Source organism: Heliangelus exortis, chromosome 1, assembly GCF_036169615.1.
Source record: "Heliangelus exortis chromosome 1, bHelExo1.hap1, whole genome shotgun sequence".
In the NCBI taxonomy this organism is placed as follows: Eukaryota; Metazoa; Chordata; class Aves; order Apodiformes; family Trochilidae; genus Heliangelus; species Heliangelus exortis.
This window is the reverse complement of record NC_092422.1, coordinates 171027951-171042915: the sequence shown is the minus strand read 5'-3', so window position 1 is coordinate 171042915 and position 14965 is coordinate 171027951. Positions and strand designations below refer to the sequence as shown.

Genomic DNA, 14965 nt, shown 5'->3' with positions numbered 1-14965 from the left:
AATAAAACCACAAATCAGGAGAGTTGATTGTCTAGAATGTCTAGAATTACAAAATATGCAGCTTTCTGGCTTTTATGCAACTTGTTGATTAGTGGAAGGACCTGATATGTTCCTACAGCATGGTAAAGAATGTCTAACACAGGAATTGCCCTGGATTCTACTATCAGGTCCCCTGGTACCAGCAACATCGAGGGGCTGGGGAGTGGCAGGGGAACAGCAAAACAACCTTACAATCCAGAAACAAAAAGCTCATGAAAAAAGTAATAAAAATGATCCCACAACTTCCCACTGCTTTTTAAAGTATTTTAAAAATACGATTTTTTAAAAAGTTTTCTATCATGTCTGCACCCATACACAGTCATTTTAAACAATATAGCTCTTACCTTTTAAAATCTGCAACCAGTTTCACATCTGCTATGACGAGCTTGTGTTCAATAATCATGTGTTTCAGGAGCTGGTTTTGTTCAGCTAAGAGATAGCATTCTTCACAGAAAATACAAGGCACATAGGGAGAACTTTCTACAGGAGCAACACCAAGTGGACTTTCTGGCAGAGACAAAGGCTCCAAAATACACTCTGTATCTAAAATAAATAAAAAAAATTAATTAATTTTGACTAAGTGGATAAATCTACATCACTTGAGGCATTTGCTATTTTTGTTGCATGGATCATTCCAGCAACAAGGTGCTTGGAAGAGAGTTGACTGCATTATTTCTAAGAAGGATGGTGGGAGGTTAGCACAGGACAGCTCTCTGCTGTCTGCTCTAAATGAAACTCACTGGCATCAAGCTGACATCAAGCCAAACAGAGACAAGAGCTCTGCTTATTACTCAAGGAAGTTTTATGATGAGATACCTTTCTTTTTCTCAGTACCAAGTCTACCTATTGATATGAATGAAACTACTGTCTGTCACATTCCTCATACTATCAGGAGGGCTTCAGACTGTACAGCACAGACTGTTTTGTATGTAAATCTCTTTCAATGATACTTCTATTATTTCACAACACTTCTAGCATTTTCTGATTGAATCTTGAAGAACTGTATGCATTTGTCTTGCCTTTTTCCCTCCCCCATTAGCACCTCATTTACTGTTCTGTGATGAAGGAGGACTATTCCTGATAAAAGGTTACTGCCACATGGAAGCCTCTGTCATCTCAGACACCTCCTAACTGTACAGATGTTGAGGAGGGACCAGCCATGCCCCAAGAGGAACAGGCAGTGGCCCATGTTTGTACTAAACCACACCATTTAGACCTAGGTTGCTCCAATGACACCACACAGTGATGAGCCACTGGCTGATGTTCTCCAGGTTTGCTGCTGTTTGTAGTTCAACAAAATGGATGGACTGCACAGTGCTGCAGTTGTACTATTAACAAACAGACTGACCCATTTAAACAACAGCAGTGTAAATTCATAAGCTCTTCCACTGGTATAAATTAGTGTAGTAAGAAAAGTGTAAGTAAGAAAAAGTGTAGTAAGAAAAAATGTGTGACCAACAGATTTAAACAGCTGGCCTCATCAGCCTAACCAAATTCCAGTCGTTCAGAAATAAACCATGGTGTTCATTCTTCAAACAAATGATATCACAGTCTTTGGTAGGGATTTATCTTGGAAGCAAGTGCCAGTTTCAATATGCATCTTTGATTTTAGCTACATAAATTTTGGATAGCAAAAGGAGAATGAAAGCAACTGAAAAAGCTCCCCAACAGTTCTGTGCTTTGAGAATGAAAAGAGAAAACATCACTGATGTCCTTGATTCTTGTGATATGAAGTTAACTTCTGCAGTAGAAGAATAAAATCTATGCCTCTGTATTCCTGCAGCAACACAAACAACTCTATACGAAAATGAAATTTCACAGAATTACAGAGCTCATCTCATCCAACAACTTCCTCAAAAAGGGCCACCTAGAGATAGCTGCCCAAGACTACACCCAGGTGGCTTTTGAGTATCTCCAAGGATGGAGATTTCACAGCCTCCCTGGGAACCTGTGCCAGTGTTCAGCCACCCTCACAGTAAAAAAGGTGTTTACTAATGTTTAGACAGAACCTCCTAGGTTTTGGTTTCTAAAGATTCCTAAAGAATTAAGAAAAAGGCCTTATCCCAAACCTATTGTTATGTCACACGGGAATTTTAAAATGTGTAGGGTTAAAGGATGTTTAATTAACAATATCTATGAGTTAGAAGAATCATTGGAGGGCAATTTTCAACTTACAAAATTCACACGTGTGTTTCATATATTGTCAAGCACACCAAATTTGATAATTTGCTAGCTAGTGCATGTAGAAAAATTGAGAAGTAATTTTAAAAATCATAGCTCTTTAGCTTTTTTCCCTTGGAAAATAAGCTAATGAAGCAGTGCTCCCCCCTCATCCTTCACCAAGACTTTGAAATAACCAAAGAAGGGCTACAGTTTCAGATAGACCTGAAAATTCCTAGAAGTTCTGTGGCAAATTTCAGGGAAAGGGAAAGGAAAAGGAACCAAGAGGGGGACAGGATTCTGCCATCATCCATCACACATGTGCTGCTCAGCAGTGGCTGGCCAGCCAGGGTGGGCATGTCCCCAGAGCAGGGGACAGAGGTAAGCTGGAGCTACTGGGAGCCAGAGGTAGGAAAGGGTACAGAACTGTAAGACGTACAGATTCATCACTCCCATGCTGCTCCTGGAACAACTCAGCTGCCCTCCTCAGCTGTTGAGGCTTCTACTTACGACATTTGAAAAATAAAGCTTCCTGAAAAGGCAGCGACTTGGCTGAAGACTGATGGTCAGGCTACACTGAATTCAGTTTATCTTCTAAAGCTAAGCAGTGTGGAGAGATGGCAGCATGGAAAGCTTGGCATTACCTGGAGCAGTACAATTCCTCATGTCAATCTAACATTTTTCCTCTCATTTTTACCTGCACGACAGCCCACTGCCTTCCCACAAACATTTCTTTATTAAATTGCCATTGAATAATTTTTTGTATTTTTTCCTGCTTTAAGAACAACAGCTGCTACACTAAGTGCTAGAGCAATTCTCACAAAAGGCTCGGCTCTCCTAAGCAAAACTAATGTTACCTGCAAGACTCTAGGTTTGTGCATTCTTAGAGTCAGCATTAGTTTGTAGCCTGAAGAATCATTAAAACATGTTTACTGGGAAAAGTGGAGCAACTTAATTTCCTTTGCAATTGCTGACTCCCGCTGATGCCAAGAGAACTAAGAAGATAACTCTGTCAGCCAGTTCAGCTGTGCCCAGTAAGCAGCTACACTCCTTTTAGTTAAATTTTGATTTAGGTCTCCTGCAATGACCTATTTAAACATTTAGAAGTCAAAATAAACAAGTGCCTACCTGCCTCAATCAACCAACCAACTTTCAAAGGTCAGGTGTGTGTGGCAGAAACTGATGCTCAACAGAACCAAGGAGCTGATACAGTTACTTAGGATTGAGTATTTAGGAATGGCAATTGTTTGAGTTGGAAGAACAGAGCTGTTTATCTCCCATGGTAATGGTGAATTGCAGAAAGGAACAAACTGGGGTAAAGATTTTTTTTGCTGCCCACAGACAGTAGCTAATTACTGAAAGAGAAAAACTTAAATACAGACTACTGGACCAGTGTGGCAATTGCAGAAGTTCATGCAATTTATTTCAAAGGCACTTAAAGGAGGAGGTGAGGAAAAAAAGAATCCATGAAAATGTACTTACTCATCTGCTGCAAAAACACTGAACAACAGAATAAATGCACTGGGCTGAACAAAGATGCACAGCCTTTTGGATAACACTTAATGGACTAACACATAGCACGAACATCAAAATAGTACAAGTAAAGCTAAGCATATTCTTGAAATCTCTGCAAAAGCAGCTAACTTTGATGCTGTATTTGGAACAGAGGGGCCACAAGTACTGAAGCTGTAAACTAAAGCACAGCTAAGGGCTAACAAGGAAATAAAAACACTCAGATCAAGGTCTTTGACTCTACCAGGACTCCCACATGCAGAGGTACCTGAAAATGAGGGAAAAGCAGCAAGCTTTCCTCTTAAATCTACTGTCACAAGAATGACCTCACAGGGTCAGATCAAACATCTGTCTAGTGCAAGCACCCTGGCTGACAGTGGCAAGAAGCAATTACCTGGGGAAGTGTATAAAACCAGGGTAAACAGACAGTTATCACACAAATAGCAGACTTCCAGAAAACTGACTGTGGAGAGTCTAAGTCACAGGCTGTACAAGTACCTCAGTCTGAAATAATTTTATGGCTTCTTTTTTCCCATGGATTTGTTTCAGCACTGTTTGAAATTGTGGGTCCTCAATACGTGCAAAAACCTGCAGCAACATTTCATGCTTTCCTTAAGGTCCCTCATTCCTTGTTGCCCTTGCTCAGCTCTTGGTCTGCTCTACCCATCTTCATGTGCTGAGGTGGGGAGTAGTTTGAAAATGTCCCAAGTCTGGAAGAAAAAGAATTTCTAAATCACTGCAGGTTTTTTTCAGTCTCTTATCTATTTCTATTTTATTTGTAGCATTTTGCTTGCTTTTAGGGCCATTGATTTAACCACTGAATTATTTTTAATGCTTTTAAAATCTCAGAGAAGTTGTGAAGCAGGTGTTAATGTACAAGACAGAGGACACATCCTTTGTGTTCACCACTGAGTCTGTTACTCTGCATTTGTTAACACTGAATAGCCCTTTTTTTTGTCCAGTTCATTCAGATACCATGAGATTTGTCTGCAATGTTTCCTGCTTATCACTTGGGAAAAGAAATGGGTATTAACAGCAAAGTTTGTCACCTAATCCCCTTCCTCTTTTTGTCTGTGGTGAACAGCACAGGACCCAGATCCCCATGAGAACAGAGCCCTATAAAATCCATCCATCAAGTTTCTGCCAAATCATCCTGTCACCACTGAGTTTTCCTCCTCTGCTTAACAGGAAAACAGCATGACTGTTATGCTAATAGATAACCCAAAGGCTTCACAGAAATCCCAGTGAGCTCAGGAACCAAGAAAATCCCTCTCTCATTCAGAGAATTGACAGTTGACACCATGTTGTACAAACTTTAACAGGGCAGATAAAATTGTGACCATTTACAGCTAATTCAGAGCTTAAAAATGTAGATTAGTAGAGGGAGACTACAGGAATACAAGCTTTGAAAACAAACATAAGAAACATACATTAAGAAGTATACACTGTTCTTTAGGGGAAAATAAAACTAATAGATTGATGACATTTGACAATGAGATGGTATAGAAAATTATTTGGATTACCCAAGGTACTTTCAAAACTAGAATAAGCACAGTTTTTTAAATAAGCACCCATTGGATACTTACTGCAATGAAATCCTGATGCCATTACATACCATTACAACATCTGAAAATTTAAAAGGGTTGCCTGTTACAGAAATGATGCAGGTTTATTTTATTTTATTTTGTTTTAAGAGTTTTTATCATATAGCCTAGGTTAACCTTCACAGCCAATGAAGCAACAGGCTCAAAATGGATTAATTTTCCTTACCAGAACATTTTTAGTTTCAAATACAATTGTTCTCAGCTGAAAACTAATGTTAGTTTGCACATTAAGTAAACATTACGCCCACACAATTATAAGACAGACCATATTAATACAGGCAAGGTACTCTACCTGCACAATCACACATGTAATTATCACAAAGGAATATGGCATATAATTTTATGGCCAATACAACAGATGCATCAGAAAGAAAAGGAGAGAAAAATTCAGCATTTGAAGATGAATTGTGGAAGGCAAGGTTCTCAGAGACAGCTTAGCCTGTGTAACAGCTTGCTGCCACCAAGAACTGAGAGGATGCCTTGCTATTGTGTCTTTCTCTGCTTCATCCCACCACTAAAACTATCTACTGTTGCCCTTCTGCTTGTGATGGCTCCTGTGCTTGCCAAGTCCTTTGATGAGTGGATTCAGCTCCCACGAGACAGAACTATTCATCTCTCCCTTTTGCTCAATAATGTTGAAAATGCTCACAGAAGAGTCCACCAAGGGCAAGAGCACACTAAGGAGTGCGTGGCAAGAAGGAGCAAGATGAAACAAGACCTTCCTCTTTTCCTCTCAGCTTCCTCTTCTCTTCTCAGCATAACAGCCTCAGATGCTTCATGTAGTTTTACCATAAGCATCTTCTAAAGTGCAAAAGGTTCCATCTAAAGCATTACACACAAAAGAAAATAAAACATTAAGATTTTACCACTGCACTTCTTAACAAGGACACCCAGCACTGGCTTGGGTTCTCAATACCCACAGCTGCCAGCACAGGCTTACACAAAGCACTAAATGCAGTAAGAGCTGTTGTGCTCAATCCTCCTTGGTTGCACATTTGAACTTTGAGCTCTGACTAGATCTGGGGACTGCTGCATGGATCACGTTCTCTAACTGGAGAGAGGAAGTACTGGGGTTCAAATCAGTGGGATAACTTCACTGGTACAACTCCTAATCCACATGGCTTGGCCCTGGGGTGCAACCCGCACCTGTGACTCGAGCACCCGAGTTCAGGGAGAAGTAAATCCCTCCAGCAGGGAACCTGCGAGCAAGGAACTCCCTAAAAATCAGCCTGCAGGGAATGCTGAGGAGAGGGGCACTCATACCCATCTTTTTGAAGCTTTGCCACCAGATTAAAAGGAATGAGAGTCATGAGACCAGAGCGAAAGGAGACGAGTAAAAAAATAAGGGTTTTTAACTAGGGAAAAAGAAATCTAACTAATTTTAAAAAAGATTAATCATTTTATTATCAGATGAAGCATACTCTTAAAATTCAAGACTGCACATAGTGTATGAAATGAAATGATGAAAAGGGAATCCATACAAATTGGCTTAAGATACATATTTACAGGCTTCATGTCACTTTTTGCAGTTAATGGTACAACAAGATTTTAGGATGAAGAGTATATTATGTAAATACAGACATGCAGAGTATATATTTATAAGTCTACTGTTGGTAAGACAAGGATAATGAAACAAAATAAGAACATCTGCTGGAATGTTAAGTGTCTTTCTAATTAAATCCAGTAGTTGAATGAATCAATTCATTACCAGCAAGTCTGGTTTATTATCTCATTAATACAGCTGGTTAATATTATGAGGAGATTAGCACAAGAACTTGAAAGGATCCTAAACCAAAAATGAATGCAACAAAGATACACAGGCAAATAAAGCCATCTAAACAATGAGTAAAAAACTGAGGCTTTTAGACGCGTGGACAACAAAGGGGAGAAAGAATAAGAGGAAAAGAAGACACCTATCAAACCTGGCACTCCCCACTAACAGCATAACAGATGCCAACCAGAAAACAGAAAGGCTGAGCACCCTCCCCCAAACTCACCCTGATTACATGGCAAAACCAGTTATCAAAGCGACCAAACCCCCAGATATGGTATATTAGGGAAACAAGCTGGGTTTCTGTAGGTGATTCTGCATAAAAACACCGATGCGTTTAAAACTCTTTGGCAAATAAGTAGTTTTAAAGCTTTGTCTAGTATTCGAGGTTTTTTGAGCTGTAATGAAAAAGAGTATTGAGAAGCACTGGCTCAACACTTGAAATACACACATGACAGCTTTCCTGTTTTGCAGCCTTGGCACTGCATCTATTTGTTGGCACAGCAGCATTCCCTAATTTGTGGTCATATTCTTGGAAGGGATTTTATACTGATTACAGGATTTTTCCTTTGTTTTCTAGACTATGAAAGATGGATGACTAATGACTTGCCAAATAAACAGTATTCACAAACAAAAGTCTAAATAATAGAAATAAAACACCCTGTCATCATCCTCACTAATGCTACATGCAAATGTTTCTTAGTGAAAGAAGAATCAATGTACATAACAATTTCCTAGCTCTGTATATTAAAGCATTGAAACACTTCTATTAAGTTGAATTATCATTTAGTCTGAGTTCATGAGGAATTATTTTGCTATTCTGCTTCTTTACGCACTATGAATGATATTTAGTTAAAATGTGCTCTAGGAGAAAATATGTCCTGTAGCTTCCCCCCAAGATCAGTCAGTCTCAAACCTGCCTGGTTTTTCATTGAATGCAAATGAGCACTTCAAAAGGGTACTTAATCCTACAGCTACACCATGCCAGTTTTACAGTAACTGTAACATACTCTGTAGCATCCACTGTCCGGGAATATGAGAATTTTCCTCCAGTCAAATGACAGTTTTAAGAAAAGCTGTGAGTTACCAACCCCTAATATCTCAGGGCAGAGTTTCTATAGAGCAGGTGTCTGCTGGGAGCTGGAACTAACAGCAATACAACTGTGCTTAATAGCCATATTTAACAGGGCTGCTCTGTCGGGGAGCTTAGGATGTTGCAGTTTCATTAGCATTAACAAGTGTTGCTATGGGTACCGGAGCACAGGCATCAGAATAGGAGTGAATAGAGGGAGCGGGAAAGTGATTAATAAAAATGTGAAGTGTAGGAATTTTAATAAAACAAAACCAGAGTGCTTGCCAATAACATCATGTTTAAATAACAGGCTAGAGTACTGCCCAGTTCATCAGCAGGTATATGCCATTGCTCTGCATCTTTCTGCTTGAGCCCAGAAAGACAAACCCCTACATCAATAAAAACAAAGACCAGAGCAAAACCACTCTCTCACATTCAGAGGGATGAATACACACTGATGAAAGTGACCCTAATGAGTATGCATAGCAATATTTAAGTATTGATGCTAATATGCCATTTATAAATATTTAACAAACTTCAGATAGGTTCTGTGCAAGCTCACAGCCACAAAATATTTCATTTCTGGGCAAGTGGCAGGGACTCGCACCACCCTAACTAAATGCAGGCTTTGATATCATGAAATTTGATAACATGAAATTATATTTATCTAATTCAGAATGAATTTCTGAGTAATTTAAAGACACTGTTGAGAGCCACTCCAATTTCTTACAACTGTTTTGAAGCAAAATTAGTAATGTTTCTGTTCACAGAACACTTAATGGGTGAAATTGCAGAATCACAGGGCTATCTGTATTGGACTCAAAATCCAAAGGCAATTCCTACTCTTTGCAAAACTTGGAAAACATACCTTACCCTAATTATCAAAAGAATGTGTGTTTACCTTTTTTCCCCCCACTTCTCAGTCCAAAAGTTGGAATGAAAAAATGCACAGCAGCAGTAATCCCCTCAAGTGACAGCCCATGTGATATTTAATTAATGGGAGAACTTCTGCTTGGCTGTTTCATTAAGCAGTGAAGGCTGTAGCTGGGACTCCACCTGCATCTGGTATTTCCTTGATTTCAGCAACATCTTCAAATTATCTCCTGCATCTTAAAACACCTACTCTCATCCACTTTTGCCAGTCAATAAACTCCTACTGATTCCTTTGTTGGTGTCTCAGGATTTACTTCTGTTGCTTCCCTCCCCTGCGGGTGCTGCTCTGGGCTCACAGGACAGATTGTGCCTATTCTCCATGAGATGCTGTGTGATGGGTATGCAGTTTTTCATTATTCCCATGGCCAAAACATGTTCACTAGTTTCAGCATGCCAGACTTCTACACCTGTAGCTAGAGCTTCCTTCTAACCCCACTCTGCCTACTCTTGCAGGATGCTCTTACCACTGTTTTCCTCTTCTGAACACTGTCAGCACTCAAACCTCCTCGTGGATCTGACAGCAATCAGGAAACCAAACTCAGTTTCATTACTTGACACAATTTTCCATAAAACTTACTTATTTCCTTCTACCACTTGCTCTGTTCCTTGCCTGCTACTCAAACCCATGCAGTGCAGACATGGCATGTGTACGAGTTAACCACCAGCCATCAGTCTCCCTTTATCCCCCAGCCCTCTCTTTCCAAGACCCCTTCCTTATCTTTACCTTGGACATACAATATGCCTCTCCTTTTGGATACAGTTTTCCTAGCAATCCTAGCAATCTTGATGTTTAGTTCTACAAACATTTATTTGTGCAAACATTGTACTTAGGCTAACAATCTTACTCAGTTCAGTGGGCTATTTAACTTGTTACTCACAATACTCATCTGTATTTGCAAGATGAGAAATGTATATCATATATATATGGAGCCTGTCTTAATATCTATAAAGAAATACATCTGTCTACACTTTTTTGTCTTTAAACAGAAAACCAATAAAACAAATCAAGATGACTCTGAAGTGATACTTAATACTCAGTGGTCTTCCCTGACATTTTCTCCATACTTAAAGGTTTAATTAAAAAGATTTATACTTATGAATCACTTAGGCTTGTATAAATCATTATACTGGTTTCCAAAATTAAAGGCCACTTCAACAAAAAAGATATTTTTAAAGTAAGCAACACCAACCTTTTCTTGTTAGTGTGATCACATGACATGGTAGATGTAGAGAGCTGGAATCCACCTTACGTACCACAGTTAGGGATTAAGAAGCCATGATTAAACCTTAATTTATTATATGGAAAGATTAACAAAGTAATTATGTAGTCTGAGACTTCGAATGTTTAGTTACAAAGAAGATGAAGAAAATATCTATCATAAGAATTTGAAATGGAAGAACAAATATGGTCTTTTGTGTGGTTTTTCTTTTGTACTTACCACTCAAACCTAGCAAATAAAATTAAGGTTTTTTCTGTTTAACTTGCTATTTAATAGAAAGGTATAGCAAAGGTATCACAGTAAAGCATAAACAGTACCAAATTTTTGCTATTTCACATGAAAAGTAACTACTTTAAAAAAAAAGAGCACAACTTTTTGCCAAGTTGATCAAGACTGTATAATATTGAAACTTTAAAAAATATGCACTGGAAGGCGTCAAAAGTGTAGCATAGAGAGAGACACATATAGTATTTTGGTACTCATAGATGTTACCACTGCCACTGTTCTGCAGACTCCTCTACAATCATTAGAACCCTGGAAGTAACCATATCTTAATTTCCACTTACTGAAATTGTGATCTAAGCAAAGAAGAGGTCTTAAGAGTATGTTTAATAAAGATAATAACACTTCATTGCTACAAATTATTCTTCTAGTGCCTTTAAGAACTACTGTACTAAGCCCAGTATCTTTTATGCCCACACTGTTACATAAAATGTTTTAATTAGTTTACTCCTTACTTCTTGTTATCAGTATTTAGTAGCGATCAATAACTCATTATTACAAGGATTTTCCTTATCTTTTCTCTTGTCACCTGTCCTTTTCCTCTAACAGGATCCAATTCCCAAGCATGTTTATCCTCTTGATGTTATAAAAGGATTGCCTAGGTCTTTTAAAATTATTGCTTTACATTCAGTAGCTAAAGGACAGGCTGTGTGATTTTCCTTTAAAAACCAAAAGCTTGCTTTAGCCATTCCTATGAGACACCTCCATGTCATTATGACAGGAATTTTTACCATGCTGCTGAATAAAATGTTTACATCACAGGGTTTCTAACTCTTTTTCCATTGGTAAATATTACTTGAAAAAGAAAACTATTTGAGAAAAACAACTGAAAATAGTGGGAATTTTTCATTTTCAATGTCACTTTACTTTTTTTCAGACTGATAAATTGGAACTAATGCACTCTGAAGAAGGTGCATCCTGAGAAGTCCCATTTCTGGGAACCTGATGCGTGTGGTTTCACACTGACAGAACAGGTTGCAATTTCTCTCAGGTTTTCTGAAGGAGCTTCCTGATACTCAGAAAACCTTCAAGAATTAATTGTTTAACTGAATTTTGTACTTAATGAAGAATCAGTATGAGGAAAAGGCCCTGTAGCATTAGAAGCTCTGTGATCTCTTGCTGCTTTCCCAGTGAACTGGAGATTTTCCAGATGAAGAGTAGCAAAAGAAGTTGTTTCTACTTTTAGAATCAAAGACCCATAAATTGGTATTCAAACTGGAAAAAACAACATCTGAAAAGGACAGATCAATAATGTGCTCAACATAGTTCAGCTTAAGTGGTGTCTTAGCTCAGGAAAACAAAGCTCAGACTGTATTTCAAATAATCCACTATTTATACTCTTTATAAATAAATTTTGGAACATTAACTTCAGAAGAAAGTATTTTCAAGTCAGAGATCAAATACTAATGGCACACAGATCAAAGGGAGATCTCACAGCAGGATATAACAAATTTCTATGAGCATATTCTGACTTTGTCCTAGGGTTTGAGGTTAATATTTTTTATGATTCTGGACTCCTCTTGTCCTTCACACATTCATTAAACATATGACACAGATCTTGTCTTCTTAAGTATGGTATACACTTACTGCTACTGTTAATGTAATTCAGGGACATTTATGATAAAATAATTGACGTTCATTTCCTCAAGAAACAGAATTAGAATGCTAGAATTAGTGACACAAGCTGTTTATGTTTTTCAGGCAACATTTTGCTAACTGTATAAATACATACAGACTCCTGAACATTAAATTAGTACAGTAATAACACAGGCTGCATGTTTTCATCCCATATAAGACAAAATCAAATTAAAACCTCAAGCAGGATGTTTTCTGTTACATGCCAGCCCTCAGAGATAAAGCTCTATCTCATTTATTCATGCATTACTGAGTCATAATAAAATTCAGTGCTGGCACACTGGTCAAGACAAATGCTAGCAAAATGCTCTGCTGACAGCAGGATCACTTATTACTGCACACATTTATTTCACAACCATTCCTGGTTTTGTGTTGTGAGTGTTGTGCACTTCCATCACGGGACTGCCAGGGCTGACCTGCAGCACATGCCACAAACTCTAGCAGTGGTCCTGAATGGCAGGATGCTGTGCCATGCACTACTCATCAGCTTTAATCCCTCTTCTTGCACTTCTCAGCACAGCTCTGACCCACACAAGTCCTGCCATCCCTGATCATCCTCCAGCTGCTCTGTGCATTGGTTGGGTTTAGGGAGGAGTTTTGGTGCACACGGAACAGATTTGTCTGGACTCCAGACATGTACAAAATGCACTGCTACCCCTAGAAGAGACATCTGGGTCTAAACCAAGGGGCACTGCTTCAGACAGCTTTGAAACATCTGCACATGGAGGCTTTTTGCTATGGGAAGGCTGACTACGTGCAAACCAAAGCAAAAATGCCAAACTGTGTAATATAGCTGCAGGGACTGTGGCACTGATTGCCTTTATCTACCATTCGTGTGGACAGAGTCATGCTATGCCATACCAGCTTGTGAGGTTAAAACAGATGGCACATCCATTTATAAAGCTTCTACCAGAGGGATACAGAGAAAGCTTTTAACCTGCTACTACTACAGAGAGCGTGAAACAGGAGAACCTGCTCCTTGGGGATGGAGCCACCAATGACAAATGAGAGGACGATATCCCAATGAGCAAGAATAAAACAGAAGCAGCTGGGTCACTTCACACTGCAAAGTTTTAGCCCTGGCTACAAGACAGGGTATGGTGGAAAGACATACACAAGGCTTAGAAAGGCTATGAAGGCTGTTCGAACAGACAGGAATTTCACCTATACTGAAGTTAAAATACTTAACATTTGTAATTTCTCAATAATTAGGTCCTCTTCTTCCTTTCCAGCTGCCTGCTCTTACTACAAACATATCCCAGTTTAAGCCCTGTATCCCCTCATAGGCAAAACTGGCTAAAGTCTCAAAAGGGAGAAAAAGTCTCTATCACCTGTTTATACATTAGGGACACATCTTGGCATCCACCACTGGCTACAAGGAGTCACAGTTTTGGCGCTCTTCCAGAAAACTGGTGTTCCCCAGAAAACAAAACAAAACAAAACAACAGTGAGCAGGGTGTTTCAATAGGCATAACAAACTATCCTGGTGTTTGTCTCACTCTTGGAACATGAGAAAAACTTGTAATACTTCCCTGGTCCACACCTCTGTATCTAAATAAAGCATGTCCACATCTATTAATTTGTTCACACAAAGAGAAAGCCTTTCAGATAAGAAGCAGGTATTTCCTAATACTGACACAGATTAAATTAATCTGTAAATTGATGAACCACCCTGTTGCTCCACTGCAGGGAACAGAAGGCCTGAGCAGAGATTGCAAACAACTTAAGGGGTTTAACATGCAAACAAGTTGCTATGTTTAACCTGTTCTGTGGTCCATAGGCACATGCCCACAAGGCAGACTGAAGCACTTCTTGAAGAGGTCCACTTAATACATAAAGCTGCTAGATGGTACTTAATAGCTTGCTCATGTATCAAAGCCTTTACCTGTTACTGAGCAAGCAAGAATGAGTTTAAACTATTGAAATTAAATGCAGATCTATGTCCACTAGTAGAGGGTTAAATTACATCTAAAAAAGACAAAGGTCATCCACCTTCATTTTTTAAGATACAGAAGTTTTCTGAATTCAGAGAAAACAACCCAGCAAGCCTTTATTAGGTATTTTTGGAGAACAAGACATATCCCGTGTCTTTTGCTAACAGCAGCTACTTACTCACGCTGAGGTGTGGGGGACATCCCTTTGTCCTCAGATAAAATACAGTGAACATTTGTAACACAATTATTTGTAAAATTATGGCAGTATCACAGGCAGTTCAGATCTGTATTGCCAAACGATATACTTATTTTATTAATCCATTACTATCCATTTAATGAAATACTTCAGTTCATTTGTATAATCTCCCATCATCAGTTTTTTCTTCTTTTTTAAGCAATGTACTATGGAAGGCTAAAACCACTAACACTTCATTGCAACATTATATGAAAAGACTTTGTCTTTTTACTCTTCAAAAACAGAAGCACTTCAAAGATCATTTTATCACCCATAACTTGGTAATTTCCAGCCCTCCATAAGATCCACGTGCTTATCAGGTAGCCATTCAAATGAACAAGATTGCATCTTTAATTAAAAATCATAACAAATGTTCTTAAAACATTTAAAAATAGCACTGTTTCAGGACATTAATTTTTATAATCATAGTAAAATAAATTGTGTTGCACTTAATTAGTGAACTTATCTTCCAGGTGTAATTGCTAGTCATTCAGCTTACAATGATTAGCCTCTGTCTAACCAAGCTACTTCATGGAGCTTATAACAGCTGCTGGTAGAAGTAATCTCT

General features: G+C 38.6%; 1 protein-coding gene across 4 annotated transcripts in view; it reads right to left on the bottom strand.

Annotated features, from left to right (window-relative positions):
* Window positions 1–14965, bottom strand: part of ZNF277 (zinc finger protein 277) — a 52171-nt gene that overhangs the window by 30750 nt on the left and 6456 nt on the right. For 3 of the 4 annotated variants that reach the window (XM_071733662.1, XM_071733664.1, XM_071733661.1), the window contains exon 2: window positions 384–582. In XM_071733662.1, coding sequence (XP_071589763.1) covers window positions 384–582 — 199 coding nt within the window. Of the gene's footprint in view, window positions 1–383; window positions 583–6033; window positions 6138–14965 lie in introns of all 4 variants that reach the window. The other variant, XM_071733663.1, reaches the window with a different exon arrangement.